Below are 26,715 nucleotides of genomic sequence, written 5' to 3'. Positions count from 1 at the left end.
AATGACAATGTGCTACCTCTTGATAAAATAATTTACAATAATCTGATAATCTCTCTTTGCTGACTACACAGGGTAAACATTTATGGTTAAGATTTGTTCTACATACCATACGGATATACTGCCATACTGCCCTATTCAGCTACCTGCACATATGACCCAGGAGCCCAGGAATATATTGCCCCCATAGTAAGCACAGTCTAGACAATGGGGTTTTACGTCATAGATGAACCTTGAGTGCAATCAGTGGCTCAAGAAAGTAAAAGCCCACATGGTTCTTACTATGGAATGACAATAAGGATAATGAAGGGCACAAGTGTTTTTCCTACTTGCCAACTTTGGCAAGTTTGGCCTCTGGGAGATCCCGGGGGGAATGGGTGTGTGGGGGCATGATTGGGTCAATGGTGTTATCTGGCCCCACCCCCTAAATGGACACCACAAATTAAAGCCAACTGCAGCAGTGGGTAGGGCCATGATGATGCGTAAATCGCTTCATAAGACCCACCCCCTCCACTTAACTAATGAAGTGGCCAGGAACTGTGGTTTGCCCTGCTCTCCTGTGTGTATTAGAGGACTCCTAGAAATTTATGAGTCTTACGGAACATTCCGGGTGAGTAGGCAACTATGGTTGCCTACTGTATCTTGGTTTATGAAGTTGCCAAGAAATCTTCACAATCTAGGTCAATGGCAGAGTGAGTAGAGCACATTGTTAATTAAGCCTTGCCTACCCCTTTGTACATATATATATATATATATATATATATATATATATATATATAGTAATCCAACTGAAGGACACTTTCAGGTCTTGACAAAGGGAAACCTGTGCGTTCCAAAAATGTTCATCTAAGAAAGAACTTGTTTTGCGCTTCATGTCCACTGTGCAAAAACTTCAGACTTTTGCTGCACCTGGATCCTTATATTCTAAGCATGTGGTTTTTAGCTTGTTCATTGGAAATAAAGTAGGAAACAGAATTTTAGCACTTTCTAGAGTGAGAATTGCAGGCTTTATTAGATGGTGGTGGGTGTTACTGAGGGGTTATACCATACTGGCAACTTGTGTCAAAGAAAAATATTTTTTTATCACTTGCAACTGTTACATTATCTATTTATATGTAAAATTATGCATTTACAGCATTCCTGAATATGATGCTATGAGTCAATATGGTCAGGATTTTAAAAAGATTTTCACAAAGTTTCATGCCAGTGAGTGAGAATGGTTCATTTCAAACAATAATACAACTTGGGCCCACTGACATTCAGTGCACGATTCATCTGTTATCTGTTAACTTGCAACCACACATACAATAATGGAATGTAGCAATTACATATGAAAGGTTATATAATATGGACATTACCTTCACATATCTTCTGTTGCATAGTCTCCTTTATCCTATCAATGGTGGTATAGTCCTCTGCATACAGGACATAGTCTGTAGAAGGCATATTGGCAATTGCCACTAGCTCGGACTTGGTTATTTCAGAACCAACTCCCACTGCAAACATAATGATGTTTTGTGCTCTGGCTTCTGCAGCAATCTCCATCACATCATCCTGGGACTTGCCATCTGTCACTACGATTGCAATTCTGTTTTTCGCAAGGTTAGACCTTTGGGAGGATGGAAAAACATTCTCGGTTGCAAATTTAATTGCACGTCCTGTCTGGGTATTCCCACCCAAGTATTTCATGCTTTTTAGGGCATTAATGAGTTGCTGGTTTGTTCGATGTTGTCCAAGGTGAAATTCCAGCCTTGGTAGATCACTGTATTGAACTACAGCCACCTGAGTGTATGCTGGTCCAATGTCAAAGCTGCTGGTTATGTTTATCAACCAGTTCTTAGCAGTGTCAAAGTCAGTATATCCTACACTCCATGACCCATCAACAATGAAAACTAAATCATTCACTGCAGTTCGGCAACCTGTGAACATATGTAAATAATAAATTAGATGTTCTCAAAGGGACTGTAGCCTTAAAAATACTTTATATGTAAAGAGGACCTGTCAGATTTATGAAAAAATTAATTTTACATTGCACAAAATACACATACTGTATGCAAGCTTCAATGTCGGAGTCATACTCACTCCAAGGCTGCTTCGTCTTACACTTCCTCTGCCCTTGACTGTGACATTGAGGCCAGTATATTGCATTTGCATACAGTGTGCACCAATATGTTATGCTCTCTTCCAGTCGGAGGGAGCACTATGAAAACATAATTTCACATACATGTAATTATGTTTAGCACAGGGTAATATTATATGCTAGCCATAGTTTTATGTTATCTCTATGTGTAGTCTATGAGCTAATTCACAGGATTCCATCTGCTAGTTCTGTGCCTGATCACTGTCATATATTCTGTCCTTTGTAGACCTGTCTACTCCCCCAATGATGCCATACAAGTTACTTCCTACTAGATTATGCCCCCCAAACTATTGTATTGTGAGGGGATTATCATACTTTAATAAGACTGTCAGAAAGACTCGGAGAGAAGATAAAGGGATTATGTGTAAGAGAAGAGAAACAATTGTAACTGTACCGATTGATGAGCTCTGTAATCAGATTTAATAGCACCCTCAAAAAAACTAGGTACAGTCTTACAGCAACAATATTTGGTACAGTCATCCTTTAATAATTACATTAGACAAATGTAAATGGGAAATACAAATATAAGATTAGCTTTTTTTAACTTTATTTTGATTTTCAAAAAAATAAGTATTAACAGACAAATAGTGAGCAGCAAGGCAGAAGGCAGCAATTGAATAAAGGGTTATAATCACAAGACAACAAATAGTACAACACAGTATAGTGCTCAAGAGCTACCTAGCAGTGTAGGTGATCTGAATGCCTATCTATACGCAATATAGATATATGGTTTAAGCATGAGGAATATCTGGTGTCATCTGCCAGAATCAACGAGCAAGGCAAAGAGAATTTATATTGACATAAAAGTAGTATGCTTCCAAAATGCTAACACTTCACAAATTGCATGGATTTCCTGAATCTTATTTTGTGTTCCAGTAATATTGAAAATCTAAACTGCTTTTTTCCAGTATTTTAGGAAATTTTGCTGTTTAGGACATTACTTGTTCTACTATAACTCTATACCTGGGTTGGGATACTACAGACTGATTCCAAAATCAACAGGACCATACAATATGTTTAGGAAAGATGTCCACACCACAGTCCTCTTGACTGTACAATGTATATCTTATAAAATAAATAGCGTATAAATATTGAATTAAGCTGAGAACATTGTGTCGTCCTGCTTCTATAATTGGCACAAATATTATTAAAATTTTTATTATTGACAGATATTACTTACTGCATATGTTTTACCAATTTGTGAAATATTGACATATATTTTCTTAAGGAAAATATTGATATATATTGAGATTGAAAATATAAAGTTATTTTTTTCTTTAAAGGCTACTCAAGCCAAGTTCAATATATCTAAATTGTACCAGTTAGTTTGAATGTAACATGTCTGGGTGCCAGGCTACAAGTCAGCACGTTGCTGCATATTTTTATGTTTGAATGGCTAAATTGCCTAGTGGAGATAATGGAAAGGTAATGTTTGAATAAACATTTATATATTTATGGAGGAATGTGGTGCATACCTGCTTGAGCATCTTCATCATCTTCATCCTCTATATTCTGTCCATGCAATAAGTGTGTAAATATTGTTATTATAAGAATTCCTAATGCCCACATAGATTTCATTTCAGATGGAATTGTTATTCCAAGTGGTCTGAAAAAGGAAAACAAAATAATACAAATCACAATAAACACCTGTTTTTGACTCAAATATATACTGTAGTAGATATGGTTGAATATTATAGGAGCATATTATTCCTCTACAGCCAGGTCCTATTAACTCCCCTTTTCCACTGTAAAATTGCAATATAAACTTCACTTATGGTGAAATCCATTTACTTGAAAGAAATTAACTACAGCACTAACAACTTTATACTATAAACGCACCTATGGGGAACAGGACATCAACAATGATGATAGACATATGTATATATTGATAGTGTTAAGAACAAAATAATGCTATGAATTTATGTTTCAGTTTAAATCCAATTGTTAATTGCCTCTTTCTCAGTCAACTGAGTACCACAGTTACTCTAAACATACTTTTTCCTCAATGCACCAAAAAATGGTCTTTCTAAGGGGCATATTCAATTGACGGCGGGATCGCCGGAAACCCCGCGCTCTAAAATTATTACCGTTAATACGGTAATCCTGCGCGTAAATACCGTTAATACAGTAATTTACTCGCTGGATTTCAGCTCGCATCTCCCTGAAATTCAGCGAGTAATTACCGTATTAACGGTAATATTTTTAGACCGCGGGGTTTTCGGCGATCCCGCCGTCAATTGAATATGCCCCTAAAAGTCTCTTTTTCACTCAAATATATTTATATTTCAATTTTAAAGTAACTATGATCAGGTTAATACATAGATTTCTACTACACACTGGGTATAATAAAAAATGTCAAGCCACAGGTACACCACTTCACCAGCATAATCCTCATAATCATCATAATGATCATCATCATCCTCATGAACACGGTCTGCATACTCTTTAAAATCAAGTTTAAGTGTTTCCACACAACTTTACATTTACTACGTTTGTATCAGAAATTGTACACAGGAACCAAAACTCTTGCTTGAGATAAACAAAAAATGAACTAATTATCCTCCAAACCATTAAAAATTAAAATAAAAATTTGAAATGTGACAATACTGGATACATTGTTGCAGTACGTAAAAATATCACAGATCCCCGGAACTTGTACTTAAGTTAATAGTACAAAATTGTTGCACATTTATCAAGATGTAGAAGGGTAAATTTAGTGGTGAACTCATATGTGCTCAAAGCGCATGTAGGGAAAATATGTACGTTAAAAAGCATATTTACGTGTATATGTTGGGTTGGACGCATCTCAACATCGACCCAACTCAAATACAGTACAAACTGCTCCAGGCAGGGCCGCGCTGGCATTTATAGTGCCCTCTGTCAGCAATTTGCACATGCGCAATGAAGCCCTCATTCTAGCGCATCAATGAAATATGTGTGTTGACATTTCCTCATTTCCTCTCTTAGCAGAGGAGCAGAGCTAGAGCAGAACGACCTGTCAAGAGGAAAGTGGGGAGGTGGAAGTCAGGGAAGGACAAGAGGGCAGTGGGATAGAGATAAGGGCAATAAGAGAGACAATACCTCATCTATGTTTTTTATATATATATATATATATATATATATATATATATATATATATATTGTGGCAAGAGCCCGCTACTGCAGAAGCACACACGAACAACTACTTCTTTTTATGTAGCTTTATTGTCAGGATGGTAAATGTTTGACACCGTATACTTTCACAGCAATTATGGAGACCCTAAACGCTAGCTATACATAGACCAGCTCTCTCTCAGGACCAGCCAGCTTTCCCAGCATTGGTCTCAGTGAACAAATGACACAAACAAGCTTTTATACATGATACTCCTCCCCCAGCCTTAGCTTTAAGGACAGGTGACACACCCACCTTCTCTTTAAGAGAAAACGCCCATCACTGGCTCTGTTTGACTAACAGACACACCCTGTCTGTTTGCTGTGAGGAAGCAGCCTTCAAATCATGTAAGTTAACCAACTTTAAACTACACATAAGTCTTTACTTGGTTTAACCTGAATCTAGGTGCATAACTGCGCCAATGTCTTACTCTGCTTGTATGTTTTCTTTGCATCTTGTCAGATAAATGTCTCCCTTTGTTACTATATATATATATATATATATATATATATATGCAGTGGTCGACAGCTAAACAGTGGTATGCCATACGCCACTTCTCCTACTGCCTTCATTGAAAAATTATCAAATTCCTTTCATTTACATTTTCCATACCGCCATTTCTAAACTGCCAGTTTATCCAGTGTAACCAGTGTATATGTAGGGTTATAGTGTAAACTACATACAAAATTACACACACACATATTTATATATATATATATATATATATATATATATATATACACACACACAAGTTAACCCGTGCATGATACTCATGCATTCTAGTCAAATCAAGCTACTTAAGGTGTTAAAAAGGTTCTTGTCATGCATTTGGGGCTAGGCCAGGCCTCCTCAGGGGAAGAGCGTTACTTACCGACGTAAGCGCCCTTTTTTAACTTGGTTTTGTCCACATGTCACCACCTCATCATTCTTCTCCATCACCTTATCCTTCATCTTCATCGCCACATCCTTAATCTCCATCGTCTTACTGTTCTAAAACCTCTGGATGCACAACGTTTCTGCTAAACACCTTATCGCTGTGCTCAATCAGTCTTCCTTGAAGGGCAGTATTCATAACCTGCACTTTCACATCACTGCTTCTCCATACTCGTGAAAATGCAACATACAATTGTCCATGACCAAACACAGGCTCTGGTAAATAAATACCCACACGGTCAAGAGTTTGAGCCCTCAACTGGTAAATTTAGCCTTTACTACCCCTCCCACGGGGGGGAAGGGGGGATGATGGAAGTTAACTGACTTTTCTATTATAATTTTTTGTCAAATAATGTCAGTATACCAAATTTCAGGTTAATTGGATGAGCCCTTTCTGGGAAAATACTTTTTCCACACACACACTAACACACATCGCTAGGCTTATATATATTAGATATATATATATATATATATATATATATATATATATATATATATATATATATATATATATATATATATATATAAGAGATGCTTGGACTCAGTTTTCTTAAAACCAAGCTCATCCGGACATTGCAGTACTTTCGCATGCCATCGGAACTGAAAACGAGGCAGAACATCATTGTTGCATCGTCGGATTTCACGAGTTATGGATTCTATAAGTAGCACCCTCCACAGAGATCCAGAGCCATTTCACAGACAGACGCAGAAGGGGTAGCAGGGGTCTTGGCAGTCTCCAGTGCAGTTGGGCAGCCCCATTGATGAAACAGAAAGAGAAGGGGTGGCAGTGTTCTTGGCAGTTTCCACTGACATTGTACTGTGCGTAGCTCACACAGAAACAGGAGAGGTGACAGTGTTTTTGCCAGTCTACAGTGTCAGTGGCGTTGCTCATTGTCATCCCTAAAACAGAAACAATAGGATTGGCAGTGTTCTGAAAAGTCTCCAGTCACATTGCTCTGTGCAATTGATATAGATTCACATCAGTCCACAAAAGACCAGGAGCACCAAGCAGCTACTGGCACCAGTCATGATGATAGTAATCATTCTATGCCATCAGCTAAAGCCTATGTTAAAGTGCATAGTCATTTTAAGTCAGGGAAACAAAAATGTAAAAAAAAAACTACCTTGGCAAAGAAAAAAACACCTGTAATCAAGGCACAATTAACTTCAGAACAAATAAAACTGCCAACATGCCATTCTACACACGCAGTGGCAAGGAAAGAATCAGGCCTTCGCCTTTCTGTATGAGTGCTAGTTCTGCAACTGTCAGTGAAGCATCTTCTTGTAAGGTTAGTAATGAGGATGCAAGACCTTGTCATTCTGACCCAAAAAGTGGTAGCCAAATACTTTTAAGTGTAATAGCCGAGCTGGAAAAGAACTGTAAGGCATTAGAAGAAACTGTATGTTCAGATTCAGAAATGACACAAATCCCAGAGGAGAGTCTATCCATGAGTGCTATGTGTAAGCCTGACTTTTTTGATACTGTAGTAATAAAGAAGCCACCTTTCAGCATTTCTGCAGATGTGTGGATGAGCAGTCCAAGTGCAGCCGGTGATACACAAATAGAGGATGCCACTTTGAAATTGCAACAGGATGAGGGGGATATTTGTGTAGCTGACGACGGCACTAATGAGGATGTTGATGAGGATGATGTTGTCTGTCCTGCACCAGTGGTTCTAGAGATAAGAAGAAGACCATTGTCATGCCTGGGCATAAGACCAAAAAATTCACCACTTATGTGGGTATTTCTACCCAAATCCTGACAACAGTTGTCTAGCCATTTGAAAGATTTGTAAAGCCACAGTCAGTAAAGGTAGGGACCTTAACCATCAGGAGCCTCATCCATGTTATGCCATTTGAAGAGAATTCATGGGAAGCTTTTGGGAAAATCAGAAACTTATGCTAAAAAAAACTAAAAAAAAAACAACAAGCAGTCAAGCATGAACTAGCTCCCTTATCTAACCTACATCCTGGCACCTGCAATCTACACCCACAACAACTTCCTCATCAATATCTTCACTAGTGATCGGAGTTAGTCCTGCATCCAAGTTGCTAAGGCTCAGGGGCGGGCTGGGCCGGGGGGCAGGGGGGCATCGGCCCCCCGGGCCGCTCACAATCATGGCTGTTAGGGCCGGCCGCCCCCCCCCGGAAGTAATATAAATGTGATGCGGCCGCCTGTGCGGCGTGTGCCCCCCGGGCTGACGTCCTGCTAAAGCCTGCTAATGCTAGATGACTCCTTCACTATCCAGGATTCCTTAGAAGACTTCTTGAGCTGTCACACAGTCGCAAAGCGGATCACAGACTTCATGGCGACAATGCTAGTATTAGATCTGCGTCCAGTATCCACTATTAATGAAGTTGGTTTTAGACAGTTAATAGAGGTCTTGTATCCCCATTACCAAATTCCATCATGACACCATTTTACTTGTAAATCTATTCCACATCTCTACCAAAAGGTTTGTAAAAATGTGATTATTGGGCTACAACATGCCATTCTACCCACTGTACACTTAACCACAGATATGTGGACAAGTGGAAGTTGCAAACTAAAGATTATATGATGGTGACAGCTCATTGGGTTGGTTATTCGCCTTCAGCAGCAGGAACAGGAGCAGCATATACCCAACTATGTCACCCTTTTCAGGGGCAGGCATTCTGTGTATCACCGGCTTCACTAAGAGGCATACAGCTGACAATCTGTTACAAAAATCTAAGGGATGTTTTTGCTACATGACTTATCCCACTTGGACTCTCCTCAAGTTATGTCATTTCTGATAATGCCACCAATATTGGGAGAGCATTACAGCTGGGTGAATTCCATCACATTCCCTGTTTTACTCACACAATCAACTTGGTGGTGCAGAGCTTTTTGAGAAATAACAATGAAGTGCAGGAGATGCTCTCTGTGGCCTATAAAATTCTGGGACATTTCCGGCATTCTGCAACAGCATATAGGAAACTGCAGCAGCTACAAGAACAATTTAATTTGCCCTGCCACCAACTGAAGCAAGAAGTGGTAACAAGGTGGAATTTCACCATTTATAAGCTTCTGAGGAGGAACAGAGAAATGCCATCCACGCTTACGCCACAAGCCATGACATTGGGAAAGGAGGGTGAATGTATTTTAGTCCAGTGCAGTGGAGAATATTTTCCGTGTTGTGCAAGGTGCTGAAACCATTCAAAGTACTTGCCTGTGAAGTGAGTTCAGACACTGCTTGCTTGAGCCAAGTGATTCCCTTAATTAGAGTTTTGGAAAAGCAGCTTGAGAAACTGAAGGAGATAAAGCAATTACGCTAAGTATATCAGACTTGTAGATCAAGTACTTTATTCGCTTCACCAGGATCTAAGAGTTATTAAAATCATGAAATCGGATCACTACATTTTGCTTGATCCTAGGTTTAAGAGCTATGTCTTCTCTTTGTTTCCAACTGACCCATATCTCAAGAGATGCAAGGAGCTCCTGGTGAGCAAGATGATAGCTCAAGTGTTACGTGACATGACGGTGTCTCCTCTCTCAGTTTATCAGGCAACTGCTGCTAGGAGAAAATTTAGCTCTCTCAAGAGACCCAGGGATGATGCAGTTGACTCAGCACAACATTCTGACATCTGGTCTGGTCTAAAAGAATTGACCAGAAACCGTGACACTTCTGGTGTAACTCCACCTGATCCTACTATCAACATCCAAAGGATGGTGGAAGATTATTTTTACAATACCGTACAAATAGACACGTCAGACAGTCCCTTTACATACTGGGAGGAAAAAAGGCAATTTAGAGCCCCATGTACAAACTTGCTTTACAATACCTAAGCTACCCACCATCCAGTGTGTACTCAGAAAGAGTTTTCAGCACACCTGGGAACTTTGTCAGCGATCAGCGTAGGAGGCTACTTCCTAAATATGTGGAAAAGATGATGTTCCACAAAATTAACTACCAATTCCATAAGGAAGGCCTTTACCGCCAATAACATCAAAGTACAGAGACTTCTGTAATAGTGGATTCCAGCGGGGATGAATTAATATTGTGTGAGGATGATGTACACACTGATGAGGGTGAGAGTGAGACTGAGGATGATGACACCAACCACTGTTGAGTTCATTAACAGCACTGTTAGCTTAGGTGCCTTAAGCCTGTTGTTAGTTTGTTTTGTGGGGGCACAATCAAACCAAGCACTTTAGCCACAAAAGTGGCACTCCTTGTCCCTGAAGTGCTTGGTTTGTTAAAGTGTTGTAGAATTACTTTAATAGTGTGCATGTCCTTTTTAAGATCCAACATAAGGGTAGGTGGAAGGGCCCAAGGACAATCCCATCTTGCACCACTTTCCTTTTCTGCCAGTGCTGTGCGGCATTGTTTCCTAGATGTGCTATAAACTGCCATGTATTTGTGCCATTGCTCTGTCGATTAGACTGCAGCAGCTACAAGAACAATTTAATTTGCCCTGCCACCAACTGAAGCAAGAGGTGGCAACAAGGTGGAATTGCACCCTTTATATTCTTCAGAGGATGGAGGAACAGCAAAAAATCTTCAGTCTTAGAGTTCATTGGTTTGTTAAACTGTACCTGCAACCCCTCTTGTTTCTTTGTGAGTTTGTTAAACCTTTTTAACATATTTCCCAAGGACAATTCCACCTTGCAGTCTTTGACATTTTGGCCTTGGTCTATCAGCTTGTGTAACAGTCGACAATTCAGGTTTCAACAGTATTATTAGGTCGCCAATTCACTTGGTGGACAGTATGATTAGGTAGACTATTCAAATGTGGACAGTATTATTATAGGGCTAGGGATATGTTTAAGGACAGGTCTAGGGATAGGTAAAGGGATGGGGACAGGTGTAGGGATAGGGACATGTCTAGGGATAGGGATAGGGACAGGTCTAGGGACAGGGACAGGTCTAGGGATAGGGACAGGGTTAGAGTTAGAGATAATACTGTCTACATTTGAATTGTCAACCTAATAAATAATGTCTACATTGCAATTGATGTCTTAATAATACTGTCGATGTCATTATATTGTCGACTTTATAACCTCGTCTACTCTGCTGTCCACCAATCATATTATGTCAATCCAACATAAGGGAGGGTGAGTGTTCCAAAGGACAATTTCATCTTGCACCACTTTTCTTTTCCGTTACTGCTGTGTGGCAATTTTTCCTATATGTACTAGGCACTGTGTCACTCACCGGACCGTGAGTGCCTCTTCCCGGACATTTAGGAACCGTGGTCGTCCACCATCCTGAGGGTCTGCGCATGCGCAGCCCTTTTCTATACTTCAGTGTATACCCCTTTAACTCAATTGGCAGATCAGGCAACCTCCCTATATTAAGCACCTGTGGTCAACACCACGTTGCCTGATCTTGGAGTCTCATTCCTCATGAGTCTCTGAAGGTGTTCCTGTATTCCTCGTGTATTCAGCGCTGCTGATTCCTGTGGTTTCCAAACCACTTCTATTCCTGTGGTTTCCATACCACTTCTACCATCAACTGTATCATCAGGACTGTTTGCTGATTCCTATCCGCTGCCTCCGTGCACTACAGTCTTCTAAACCACTTCTACCATCAACTGTATCATCAGGACTGTTTGCTGATTCCTATCCGCTGCCTCCGTGCACTACAGTCTTCTAAACCACTTCAACCCTCCTGCTTGCAACTCGCCTGTGTTCATCATCGTGACTGCCAGCTGACTACTATCCGCTGCCTCCGTGCACTACAGTCTCCTGCTTGCAACTCGCCTGTGTTCATCATCGTGACTGCCAGCTGACTACTATCCGCTGCCTCCGTGCACTACAGTCTCCTGCTTGCAACTCGCCTGTGTTCATCATCGTGACTGCCAGCTGCTACTATCCGCTGCCTCCGTGTACTACAGTCTCCTGCTTGCAACTCGCCTGTGTCCAACATCGTGACTGCCAGCTGATTACTATCCGCTGCCTCCGTGCACTACAGTCTCATCTCATCTTTGCTGTGACTTCCTCGAGACTGCCGCTTACATGACCATCTGCTACACTTCGTGATCTACAGCTCCTGCCCTGCGCTGCACTCCTGTTTCCCATCGCTGTTGGTTCCTGTGGTTGCTACTGGTTACCTCCGTGTGCCGCTGAGCCCTGCCGCTGTGGTCAGCGCTATCGTCCACCTCCTGCTGATCCACTCTCCACGCCTTCACGTGTTCCACTGGTCTCTACCCTCCTGTCAGCATTGGATTTGTATCTCATCTACTACCCTCTGCTGGATCATCTCCATTCTCCTGGGTCTCCTATGAGTCCAGTTCCACGTGTTGCTGACTCCTGTGGATTCGTGTCCCTGTTGGTCTACTCACCTGTGCGCTGCACCTGCTAGACCTCTGCCTCACCTGTCCAGGGACTTTCTATCCAGTCGGTCTCTAGCCGCTCAGGTACCGCTACTATCCCATCTGACTGCTACTGCTGAACCACGGTATGCATACTTCTCATTGACTGTGCTGTGTATTGCATATCTTGCTGGACTGTGTTTGGTTCTCTCTGGAGTCTGCTATCCGCTGAGTCTATTGCCATCATTGACTGTGTTATCATTGTGCTGGACTACTTCAAGAGACTTTCTAGATTGCAGACCTGCTCAGTCATTTATATATATATAGCTTTATTGTGCATATTACTGTGGATCGTGTATAAGGTGCCTGTGTATATCCTGTGTTGCAGCCTTCCCCGTGCACCTCCTCACATATATATTCAGTGGTACAACTTGCTGATGTCAGACCACTGATCCCTGTTTCCGGTATCACCTGTTCCATCCTCCTCTCACATAGCAGTGGTACAACTTGCTACCGCAGACCACTGACTACCTGGATACCTCCACTTGGATTCCATTCCTTCACTCAGACAGCGGTACAACTTGCTACCCGCAGACCGCTGACTCTCACCACCTCCTTGTTTCTGTTGGACATTCCTCCTCACTATAGCAGTGGTACAACTTGCTATCGCAGACCACTGACTATATTCACTTGTCCTTGTCCATACAGTTCCTTGTGTATTATTATCTCATTATTACCAGTGTTGCTAGTCATAGACTTTCCTGAGCATCTCATCGGCCGTCATTTCATGTTCCGTGATCACCCAGCTACCAGAGTACCCTATTACCATCTACATTGCTCTGGCAAGCCTACCATCTGGTGATCCCTGGGTAAAGACTCCTAGTGCCCGTGACACACTGCTGTGTGTTTGTGCCGTTAATAATCGACAGAGCAACCAGGCAGCTCGCTGCAGTCTTAGAGTTCATTGACAGCACTGTTAGCTTATCTGCCTTAAGCCCATTGTTAGCTTGTTTTGTGGGGGCTCAAACAATTCAAGCACTTCAGCCACAAAAGTGCCATTGCTTGTTGCTAAAGTGCTTGGTTTGTTAAACTGTACCTGCTACCCATCCTGTTTCTGTGTGAGTTTGTTAAACCTTTTTAAAATATAGGTGGATGGGATGACCCAAGGACAATTCCATCTTGCATCACTATTTTTCTGTGTGGCAATGTTCCCTAGATGTGTTGTGAATTGCCATTTGTTTGTGCCATTGCTCTGTCACTTAGTATCCAGCCAGCTCGCTGCAGTCTTTGGACGAAAGTGGATGGTAATAATATTGTGACCTGTCAGGTGTTCAAAATTGACTGGAAATGACTGAAAATCAGAGTTATTGAGGTTAATAATAATGTAGGAACAAAACAAGAAGAAAATTATGTGATTTTAGCAGAATTTTAGCAATTTTTCTAAAAAATACAGATCCAAAAGTAAAACATTGCAGTGCGGTTTTGCCAAAACCAAAACCAAATCCAAACACAAAGTTAATACAGATCCAAAACCAATACACGGGGGTCAGTGAACATCTCTAATATATATATATATATATATATATATATATATATATATATATATATATGCAAAACAGGCAATTTTGAGGACTGTAGACGCAGTGGTCTGCCAAGGAAACTTAGTACATTAGAGGAAAGACACGTCACGCTTACTTCCCTTCGAAATCAGAAGATTTCCAGCAGTGGCATCAGTTTAGAACTGGAAAAAAGCAGTGGGACCCAGGTATTATTATTATTTTATTATTACCATTTATTTATATAGCGCCACTAGTTCCGCAGCGTTGAACAGAGAACTCACTCACATCATTGGGGCTTACAGTCTAAATTCCCTAACACACACACATAGACAGACAAGCACACAGACTAGGGTCAATTTGTTAGCAGTCAATTAACCAACCAGTATGTTTTTTGGACTGTGGGAGGAAACCGGAGCACCCACGTGGAGAACATACAAACTCCTCACCGATAAGGCCATGGTCGGGAATTGAACTCATGACCCCAGTGCTGTAAGGCAGAAGTGCTAACCACTTAGCCACCGTGTTGCCCATCTACTGTTCGGTGAAGTGATGATATGGCTCCCACAGAGCCCTATCCTCAACATCATCGAGTCTGTCTGGAATTACATGAAGAGACATAAGGATTTGAACAAGCCTTCATCCACAGAAGATCTGTGGTTAGTTCTCCAAGATGTTGGAACAATCTCCTTGCCGAGTTCCTTCAAAAACTCTGTGCAAGTGTGCCTAGGAGAATTGATGCTGTTTTGAAGGCTCAGGCTGGTCACACCAAATATTGATTTGATTTAGATTCCTCTTCTGTTCATTCACTTTGCATTGTGTAAATTGATAAAAATAAACTATTAACACTTCTATCTTTGAAAGCATTCTTACTTTACAGCATTTTTTCCACACCTGCCTAAATCTTTTGCACAGTACTGTATATATATAAACTATCCCTATATTTATTATTAAATGTGGACACTGACACATGCACAGTGTGCTTTTTGGACTAATTAATGTTAGTAAATAAATAAATAAATATATATATATATATATATATATATATATATATATATATATATATATATATATATACACATTTATATATTTATATATCTATCTATACACATATATATCCTAACTCTTTGTCTGTTTTACCCAGTTTCTTTATTATTTTACTGAGTTTGTCCCCAATTGTAAAGCGCTACGGAATATGTTGGCGCTATATAAAAAAATAAATGATGATGATGATGATGATTTTATATATATATATATATATATATATATATATATATATATGTTCTTATGCTCTTGTTTTTCAATGTATATGTATTTGCAGTACAGTGTAAATACAGTATAGTAGATATATTAAATAGTCTTTGATAGTGTTATGTAATGTTATGTTTTCTTCTGAACCACATATATGGAATCCACCCTCTAGAAATTCTGCACTATTAAAATAAATATATCAATTTAATTATTTCTATAAAACACAGTACAAATTTGCATCCTACCTGATAACAAATACAGCCAGCCCATACAACAATATCCTTTAACATATCACTGGAAGCCTATACTGTACCACAAGCACTCATTGGAACCTCAACAATTGTCATTGCATTTTCTGGCTCTCACATGTACAGACTAGCTTGTTAAGTGTAAAAAAAGCAAGGAATGTAATTATTGCTGTATTTTTGTTAAATAGACATGGGTTCATTTGGATGTCTGCTACCAAAGAATGTTTTCACTTCATACACAAATTTTACCAGTTAATGAATACAATTTTACAGAAATTATGATTCATCATATTCTTTGTCAATGAATTCTAGGATTGCCTGAAGTGATAAATTTGATTTACATGAATGTAACCATCAATTCACTTTAATTTCCCCCGGGTTCACAGAAAACCTGTCAGCTTCTTTATATTTTATTGCTCAGCGAATTTAGATAAAAATCCTTATTTTCTGGTTTTGAGCCTGTTTTATGGAGAAGGTGAGAGGTTAGAGCTGCTTACTGCTACAGGTCATTTGGGTCATTAATCAGTTCTGTCGTTTTTTTTCACTACAAGTTGGTTATCCCCAGATTTCCAGAAATAATAAGGGCTGATGCAAAGTGGAACGTATGCCAGTTTGTGTAGCGTATCTTGCATGAAATCACTCTGTGCATTCTAAAAAAAAGTGGGTGCACGCTTATATATGGGCCCATGTAGTCTTGTGCATTTGTAGCAATTACATCCGCCTGCACCTGGATAAGCAGGACATGGAAGGGCAGAGGTGTTCTAACCGTGGCCAAGTACAGTATTGGCGTGTTTACGCAAATGCAGCTCATGCAGAATTAGACATAAAGATACCTGCACTCTACTAGTAAAGTCTGTATGTCCCGTTTTTACAGATATCACAATTTGTAGTTGGGGGTTATCTACCATATAAGTACCATTCTCTGTGTTGAATGTCGGAGAATTTATATTCAAATACATGCCAATCAGTGTTAGAAAAGCAATGGGCATACAGATCCCACCCCACAGCTGTAATTTTTTTTACATCAATGGGCTTTCAAATACGCAGCATGTGTCACGGGCACTAGGAGTCTTTACCCAGGGATCACCAGGTGATAGGCTTACCAGAGCAGTATAGGTGGTAATATGGTACTCTGGTAGCAGGGTGATCACGGAACAGGAAATAGCAGATGATGAGATGCTCAGGAAAGTCTATGACTAGCAGCACTGGCAATATGGAGGTAGTAATACACGAGGAACTGTATGGACAAAGGACACGTGAAGGTAGTCAGTGGTCTGCGGTAGCAAGTTGTACCACTGCTATAGTGAGGAGGAATGTCCAACAGAAACGAGGAGGTGATGAGAGTCAGCGGTCTGCGGATAGCAAGTTGTACCGCTGTCTGAGTGAAGGAGTGGAATCCAAGTGGAGGTATCCGGGTAGTCAGTGGTCTGCGATAGCAAGTTGTACCACTGCTATGTGAGAGGATACTGGAACAGGTGATACAGGAAACAGGGATCAGTGGTCTGCCTTCAGCAAGTTGTACCACTGAATATATATGTGAGGAGGTGCACGGGGAGAGACTGCAACACAAGATATACACGGGCACCTTGACTTTGAACCACAGTGATATGCACAATATAAATGTATAGATGACTGAACAATACTGCCAATATAGAAAGTCTCTTGAAGTAGTCCAGCATAAGATAACACAGTCAATGATGGCAATAGACTCAGCGGATAGCACACTCCAGAGGAGAACCAACACAGTCCAGCAAGGTATGCAATACACAGCACAGTCAATGAGAAGTATGCATACCGTGGTTCAGGAGGCAGTCAGACAGGAGTGCAGAGATACCTGAACGGCAGGAGGCCGGCAGGATGCGAAGTCCCTGGATGGGTGAAGCGGTGGTCTAGTAGGTGCAGCGCACGGGTAGGTAGACCAGCAGGGAACACAGGAAAGCGTGGAGAGCGGATCAGCAGTAGATGGATGAGTAGTGCTGAGGAGTAGCAGCAGCGGGTCTCTGCGGGAACACGGAGGTAGCCAATAGCAACCAGCAGGTGCAGTAACGATGGGACACGGGAGAGCAGAGTTGAACAGGCACTGTTGATCACGGAGAATAGCGGGTAGCAATAGTGGAGGCAGACTCAAGGAAACACGGGAGCGTTGACAAGGACTGAAGACTGAAGCGCACAGAGGCAGCGGATAGGAATCAGCCAAACAGTCACGATGAAACACAGACGGGTGCAGGTTGAAGACTGTAGTGCACGGAGGCAGCGGATAGGAATCAGCTAGCAGTCACGATGATGAAACACAGACGAGTTGCAGGTTGAAGACTGTAGTGCACGGAGGCAGCGGATAGGAATCAGCTAAACAGTCACGATGAAACACAGACGGGTTGCAGGTTGAAGACTGTAGTGCACGGAGGCAGCGGATAGGAATCAGCTGGCAGTCACAATCATGAACAGGTGAGTGGATGTGGTTGAAGCCTGTAGTGCACGGAGGCAGCGGATAGGCATCAGCTAACAGTCCCAATGATACATGGTAGAGTTGAAGTGATTAGAAGACTGTAGTGCACGGAGGCAGCGGATAGGAATCAGCTCACAGTCACAATGATACAGTAGATGGTAGAAGTGGTATGGGAACCACAGTAGCAGAAGTGGTTTGGAAACCACAGAGGTAGAAGTGGTTTGGAAACCACAGGAATCAGCAGGGCTGAATAAACAAGGAAACACAGGAACACCTTCAGAGACTCATGGGGAATGAGACTCCAAGATCAGGCAATGTGGTGATGACCACAGGTGCTTAATATAGGGAGGTTGCCTGATCTGCCAATTAAGTTAAAGGAACATACACTGGAGGTATAGAAAGGGCTGCGCATGCGCAGTCCCTCAGGATGGAGGACGGCCACGGTTCCTAAATGTCCGGGAAGAAGCACTCACAGTCCGGTGAGTGACAGTACCCCCCCTTTTAAAGGTGGGCACAGAACGCCTGGAACCGGGCTTGTCCGGATTTTTGGAATAAAACTTCTTCAGAAGGGCAGGAGCATTAAGATCTTCAGCTTTGATCCATGAACGCTCCTCAGGACCAAAGCCCTTCCAATGAACGAGGAAACGGAGGACTCCTCGCGAAATTTTTGCATCCAATACCTCAGTAATCTCGAAATCCTCCTCCTGATGAACTTGAACTGGCTGCGGTGCTGAGGAAGGAGTCGAGAAACGGTTGATGATGAGAGGTTTGAGCAAGGACACATGGAAGGCATTGGAGATCCGAAGATTCTTAGGAAGAAGAAGTTTAACACATACTGGATTGATAACTTGAATGATCCTATATGGACCAATAAAACGAGGGGCGAATTTCATAGATGGAACCTTCAAACGAATATTTTTGGTAGATAACCAGACACGATCTCCAATTTTTAGTGGTGGAATAGCCCGCCTCTTCTTATCTGCGAAAGACTTATATTTGTTAGATGTCTTCTTTAAACAGGTTTTGACCTGAGACCAGATATTTTTGAAGGTCTGACAAGCAGTCTCCACAGCAGGAACTTGGGTGGGCGGGAGGGCAGGAAATTCCGGAAAAGACGGATGGTGACCGTAGACCACAAAGAATGGAGTTTTGGATGATGACTCATGGTACATGTTGTTATGGGCGAATTCAGCCCAAGGGAGCAATTCTACCCAGTTGTCTTGGTTGGCTGAAGAGAACATCCTAATAAAAGTCTCAAGATCTTGATTGACTCGTTCCGTTTGTCCGTTAGATTGCGGATGGTAAGACGATGAGAGTGCTAATCGTATGCCCAAGGTTTTACAAAGGGCCCGCCAGAATCTGGAAACGAATTGTACTCCTCTATCTGACACAATCTCAGACGGACATCCATGGATGCGGAAGATTTCTTTAATGAAATGTTCAGCCAGAGTAGACGAGGAAGGTAAACCGGACAGAGGGACGAAATGAGCCATCTTCGAAAATCTGTCTACCACTACCCAAATAGTATTGTGATTCTTACTTGGTGGCAAATCAGTAACGAAATCCATACTAATATGGGTCCAAGGCTTGGACGGAATGGGTAGTGGTCGCAGCAACCCTGCTGGAGTTCTGCGGGAGGATTTGAACTGAGAACATAAATCACAGGAAGCAATAAACTCTTTGACGTCTCTCCTCATTGAAGGCCACCAGTAACTACGAGAGAGAATCTCAAAGGTCTTATGTTCACCGGCGTGTCCAGAAAAACGAGAGGCATGGAACCACGAAAGGATTTTCCTCCTCAGAGTAGGAGGCACGAGGGTCTTCCCCAATGGTAGCATTTTGGTGGATGAAGCAGCCAGAGAAATACATTTGGGGTCTAGAATAGCATGGTTGGGAACCTCTTCTACATCAGAGGACGTCACAAAAGCTCGAGATAGAGCGTCAGCTTTCTTGTTCTTAGCAGCTGGTTTGAAGGTTATAATTAATTCAAAACGGGAAAAGAAAAGAGACCATCTTGCTTGACGAGGGTTCAAGCATTGAGCAGATTGCAAATATGACAAGTTCTTATGATCCGTGAAGATCGTCACCGGATGGCGAGCTCCTTCCAACAAGTATCTCCATTCCTCTAATGCAGCTTTGATGGCCAGCAACTCCTTGTCCCCGATAGTATAGTTTTTCTCTGCGGGCAGAAGACCCCGAGAGTAGAAGGCACAAGGATGTAATTTTTGTTGCTCCGAGCGTTGGGAGAGAATAGCTCCTAAGCCCACATTAGAGGCATCTACTTCTAGGAAGAAGGGGAGTGTCACATCAGGTTGTCGCAGAATGGGAGCAGACGAGAAGGACTCTTTGAGGATTTGAAAGGCTTGGAGAGCCTCAGATGACCATTGCTTAGTATTAGCCCCTTTCCGAGTTAAGGCCACAATGGGAGATGCAATGGATGAGAAGTCTTGAATGAAGCGTCTATAGTAATTGGCAAAACCTAAAAAACGCTGGATGGCACGAAGAGTAGTTGGCTGAGGCCAATGTAGTACAGCATTTACTTTGTCTGGATCCATCTTCAGGCCAACTCCGGAAACTATATACCCCAAGAATGGAATCTGGGGTAACTCGAATGAACATTTTTCCAATTTACAGAACAATGAGTTTTTCCGTAGTCTGGAGAGGACCTCTGCCACATGTTGGTGATGAGAAGGCAGGTCCTGTGAGAAGATCAATATGTCGTCCAGGTAGACAACGACACATACATATAATAAGTCCCGAAAGATCTCATTGATGAAACCCTGGAAAACCGCGGGGGCATTACACAGCCCGAAGGGCATTACTAAATATTCGTAATGCCCATCTCTGGTGTTAAACGCGGTCTTCCATTCGTCACCGGAACGGATTCTAATTAAATTGTAGGCACCACGAAGATCCAACTTAGTAAATATCCGAGCTCCCTTGATGCGATCAAATAGCTCAGTGATCAGCGGAATGGGATACCGATTCTTGATAGTAATGGCGTTGAGTCCACGAAAATCTATACAAGGGCGTAATGATCCATCCTTCTTTTTGACGAAGAAGAACCCAGCTCCAGCGGGAGAGGTGGAAGGTCGAATGAACCCACGCTGGAGATTCTCCCGTATGTACTCAGATGTGGCTTGAGTTTCAGGTAACGAGAGAGGATAGACCCGACCCCTGGGAGGAGTCTTGCCAGGTAGAAGGTCGATCGGACAATCCCAAGAACGATGAGGAGGAAGACGTTCAGACTGAGCTTTATCAAACACATCGGCAAATGAAGCATACTGAGGAGGGAGTCCCGGGGAGGAAGATGAGATGGAAGATTGCTGTACTTTAAGAGGAATAACTTGAGAGAGACAACGATGGTGACATTCAGGCCCCCAAGACGTAACTTGAGGGGTGCGCCAGTCAATCTGGGGAGAGTGACATTGAAGCCATGGAAGGCCTAAGACAATCGGACTTGTCGTAACAGGAAGAATTAAAAACGAAATTTCTTCATGGTGTAGTACACCAATCTGAAGGGTTACTGGAGACGTACTCTGGGTGATGAGACCATTGATGAGACGTGATCCATCTATAGCCGTCACAGTAATGGGTGTTTTTAAAGTGATCACTGGTAGGGACCATTGATTCACTAGTGATTTAGAAATGAAATTTCCTGCTGCTCCGGAATCAATCAATGCCTGTGACTCAAAGGATTTAGTAGCAAAGGAAATCGTAACATCGAAAGCGCAGACTTTAGATTTCATAGACAATGGAGAGGACTCCAGGGACCCTAACTTCACCTCTCCAGAACTAGTTAGGGCCTGGCATTTCCCGATCTCTTAGGGCAAGAACTGAGCATATGTGTGGAATCAGCACAATAGATACAGAGTCTATTCTTTACTCTTCGTTTCCTCTCTTCTAAAGATAATTTGGAACGTCCTATCTCCATGGGAATCACAGAAGGTGAAACTGGACGAAATTGAGGGTTTAAACGAAGAGGTGCTTTAGCAGAAGTTGTTTTCTCAGATTCTCTTTCACGAAATCTCATGTCTACACGATGGCAAAGAGAGATCAAATCTTCTAGTGACGAAGGAAGCTCTTGGGTAGTCAGTGCATCTTTAATTTTATCGGAGAGCCCCTGCCAGAAGGCGGCAACTAATGCTTCAGTGTTCCACTGAAGTTCAGAGGCTAAGATCCTAAATTGAATGACATACTGTCCTACTGTATGGGAGCCTTGTCGCAAACGAAGAATGCTGGAAGCAGCGGAGGTCACACGACCTGGTTCATCGAACACACTTCGGAACGTGGAAATGAATTTGGCACTATCTTGTAGAATTGGATCGTTTCTTTCCCACAGAGGGGAGGCCCAAGCCAGGGCTTGTCCAGAAAACAATGAGATAAGATAGGCCACTCTGGAACGATGGGTAGAAAAATTTTGAGGTTGGAGTTCAAAATGGACTGAACATTGGTTAAGGAAACCTCTACAAGTTTTGGGGTCCCCGTCATATTTTGACGGAGTAGGCAGGTGAAGCGTAGGAGCTGTAGACACCTGGGATGGCACTGGGGAAACGGAGGAAAGCACAGGAGCTTCAATACTAGCTGTAACAGTCTGTCCAGATGTTCCTTGGGAGGTTAACGATTGGTAACATTGAAGTAACAGCTGTTGGCGAGCATCCTGTTGCTCCACACGACTGACCAGATGCTGCAGCATCTCTTTAGCAGTAGGTTCCGTATCTGGGTCTGTCATGGCCTGATCTTACTGTCACGGGCACTAGGAGTCTTTACCCAGGGATCACCAGGTGATAGGCTTACCAGAGCAGTATAGGTGGTAATATGGTACTCTGGTAGCAGGGTGATCACGGAACAGGAAATAGCAGATGATGAGATGCTCAGGAAAGTCTATGACTAGCAGCACTGGCAATATGGAGGTAGTAATACACGAGGAACTGTATGGACAAAGGACACGTGAAGGTAGTCAGTGGTCTGCGGTAGCAAGTTGTACCACTGCTATAGTGAGGAGGAATGTCCAACAGAAACGAGGAGGTGATGAGAGTCAGCGGTCTGCGGATAGCAAGTTGTACCGCTGTCTGAGTGAAGGAGTGGAATCCAAGTGGAGGTATCCGGGTAGTCAGTGGTCTGCGATAGCAAGTTGTACCACTGCTATGTGAGAGGATACTGGAACAGGTGATACAGGAAACAGGGATCAGTGGTCTGCCTTCAGCAAGTTGTACCACTGAATATATATGTGAGGAGGTGCACGGGGAGAGACTGCAACACAAGATATACACGGGCACCTTGACTTTGAACCACAGTGATATGCACAATATAAATGTATAGATGACTGAACAATACTGCCAATATAGAAAGTCTCTTGAAGTAGTCCAGCATAAGATAACACAGTCAATGATGGCAATAGACTCAGCGGATAGCACACTCCAGAGGAGAACCAACACAGTCCAGCAAGGTATGCAATACACAGCACAGTCAATGAGAAGTATGCATACCGTGGTTCAGGAGGCAGTCAGACAGGAGTGCAGAGATACCTGAACGGCAGGAGGCCGGCAGGATGCGAAGTCCCTGGATGGGTGAAGCGGTGGTCTAGTAGGTGCAGCGCACGGGTAGGTAGACCAGCAGGGAACACAGGAAAGCGTGGAGAGCGGATCAGCAGTAGATGGATGAGTAGTGCTGAGGAGTAGCAGCAGCGGGTCTCTGCGGGAACACGGAGGTAGCCAATAGCAACCAGCAGGTGCAGTAACGATGGGACACGGGAGAGCAGAGTTGAACAGGCACTGTTGATCACGGAGAATAGCGGGTAGCAATAGTGGAGGCAGACTCAAGGAAACACGGGAGCGTTGACAAGGACTGAAGACTGAAGCGCACAGAGGCAGCGGATAGGAATCAGCCAAACAGTCACGATGAAACACAGACGGGTGCAGGTTGAAGACTGTAGTGCACGGAGGCAGCGGATAGGAATCAGCTAGCAGTCACGATGATGAAACACAGACGAGTTGCAGGTTGAAGACTGTAGTGCACGGAGGCAGCGGATAGGAATCAGCTAAACAGTCACGATGAAACACAGACGGGTTGCAGGTTGAAGACTGTAGTGCACGGAGGCAGCGGATAGGAATCAGCTGGCAGTCACAATCATGAACAGGTGAGTGGATGTGGTTGAAGCCTGTAGTGCACGGAGGCAGCGGATAGGCATCAGCTAACAGTCCCAATGATACATGGTAGAGTTGAAGTGATTAGAAGACTGTAGTGCACGGAGGCAGCGGATAGGAATCAGCTCACAGTCACAATGATACAGTAGATGGTAGAAGTGGTATGGGAACCACAGTAGCAGAAGTGGTTTGGAAACCACAGAGGTAGAAGTGGTTTGGAAACCACAGGAATCAGCAGGGCTGAATAAACAAGGAAACACAGGAACACCTTCAGAGACTCATGGGGAATGAGACTCCAAGATCAGGCAATGTGGTGATGACCACAGGTGCTTAATATAGGGAGGTTGCCTGATCTGCCAATTAAGTTAAAGGAACATACACTGGAGGTATAGAAAGGGCTGCGCATGCGCAGTCCCTCAGGATGGAGGACGGCCACGGTTCCTAAATGTCCGGGAAGAAGCACTCACAGTCCGGTGAGTGACAGCATGGAAGTTATTGGTCTATATCCTGTATTCCCCAGCAGGTACAATAGTTAGACATCATTACAGCGAGAGATGAGCAGTTACATGCACTGAAGAAAACTAAACAAAAATGCCAGGCAGATCATTTGTTACATAAATAGCTGTGTGCTGCCACATCAGAAACTTTGACTATACATTAGTAACCTGACTTCATCTTTCATGTATATCCATCCTTGCTGTCCAGAGGTAATTAAAGATATCCACAAATCATCATACTTAACATAGTACTTACTGCACGTAAACTCATATTATTTTTGGTGTTTTCAGACTATTATAACAATGCAAAACCCATTAAAATTCATAAAAAGTTTCCAAAGTTTTTTATAGCTACATGACATATGGTAATAACAAATATATACAACATCAGTAAGAAAGTATATAAACAAAAGAAAGTGCCTTTCCCTTTTTCCTAAAACTGTAGAATAACTAGTATGCAAAGATAAATAAATACTTACTTACCTTTGTTAATGAGTATGCACCTTACTAGTAGTTGTTTCACTTAGCTTCATACCTGTGTGAGATACACAATGCTGAGATAGAGTACAGTTGTTACAGTCACTGAAGCATGCTATGCTGTTTCACTACTCTACATCAGTCTATGTCAGAAGCCCTTCTCTATCAATGTGTACAGACTGCCTTGCTCTGTCTGATGTCACCAGTTGCAGCTCATGTCAAACCCTGCCCGCTATGAGCAAATATGAGTAAGGAAAAATTGAAAGGATTATTTATAGGGGCAGCTTATACAACACATTCAGGAAGGTGGAGCTCAGTATAATATGAATAGAGAGCACACAGCATAGAATAAAGTTAATAAAAAATGATGGGAAATTAATACCTAGGGCACTAGTATAAAATCAGATGTGTATTACTATTAACTATACTGTATGTACTTATTTTATTGTTAAAATAAAATAAATATGTTAGATGTTTCATCTTACCTAATGTTAAAATGTATGTTATGGGGCATTGCATATTTTAACGTGGACCTATAGTCATGGCCAAAAGTTTTGAGAATGACACAAGTTTTGGTTTTCACAAAGTTTGCTGCTTCAGTGTTTTTAGACCTTTTTGTCAGATGTTGCTATGGTACACTGAAATAAAATTACATGCATTTCATAAGTGTCAAAGGCTTTTATTGACAATTACATATAGTTTATGCAAAGAGTCAATATTTACAGTGTTGAACCTTCTTTTTGAAGACCTCTGCAATTCGCCCTGGCATGCTGTCAATCAACTTCTGGCCACATACTGACTGATGGCCACCCATTCTTGCCTAATCAATGCTTGGAGTTTGTCAGAATTTGTGGGTTTTTGTTTGTCCACCCACCTCCTGAGGATTGCCCACAAGTTCTCAATGGGATTATGGTCTGTGGAGTTTCCTGGCCATGGACACAAAATTTCGATGTTTTGAACCCTGAGTCACTTAGTTATCACTTTTACCTTATGGCAAGGGGCTCCTTCAAACTGGAAACGGCATTGTTCATCACCAAACTGTTCTTGGATGGTTGGGAGAAGTTGCTCTTGGAATATGTTTTGGTACCATTCTTTATTCATGGCTGTGTTCTTAGGCAAAATTGTGAGTGAGACCTTTGGCTGAGAAGCAACCACACACATGAATTGTCTCAGGATGCTTTGCTATTGGCATGACACAGGACTGATGGTAGCGCTCACCTTTCCTTCTCCGGACAAGCATTTTTCCAGATGCCCCAAACAATCTGAAAGGAGATTCATCAGAGAAAAAACAACTTTACCCCAGTCCAGTCTAAGCCCTGTACTTTTTGCGGAATATCAGTCTCTCCCTGATATTTTTCCTAGAGAGAAGTGGCTTCTTTGCTGGCTTTCTTGACACCAGGCCATCTTCCAAAAGTCTTCGTCTCTCTGTGCGTGTAGATGCACTCACACCTGCCTGCTGCCATTCCTGAGAAAGCTCTGCACTGGTGGAAGTGGGCTCCCACCGTGCATTTCAAGGTGGAATGCACGGGTTCTGACGGATTTCCTATGACTTAGGCGTTCTTCAACATGTTTCGTCTGTGGTTCAGACTTTCTCAAT

The 26,715-nt window shown here is 42.4% G+C and overlaps 1 protein-coding gene across 1 annotated transcript in view; it reads right to left on the bottom strand.

Annotated features, from left to right (window-relative positions):
- Positions 1-26,715, bottom strand: part of LOC142159497 (uncharacterized) — a 154,526-nt gene that overhangs the window by 107,699 nt on the left and 20,112 nt on the right. Inside the window, exon 2 of the mRNA XM_075214395.1 lies at positions 1,356-1,916. Coding sequence (XP_075070496.1) covers positions 1,356-1,916 — 561 coding nt within the window. The remainder of the gene's footprint in view (positions 1-1,355; positions 1,917-26,715) is intronic.

The sequence above is a fragment of the Mixophyes fleayi genome, chromosome 5, assembly GCF_038048845.1.
Source record: "Mixophyes fleayi isolate aMixFle1 chromosome 5, aMixFle1.hap1, whole genome shotgun sequence".
In the NCBI taxonomy this organism is placed as follows: Eukaryota; Metazoa; Chordata; class Amphibia; order Anura; family Limnodynastidae; genus Mixophyes; species Mixophyes fleayi.
Note: the sequence above shows the minus strand (reverse complement) of the source record. Positions and strands in the feature narration are given on the sequence as shown.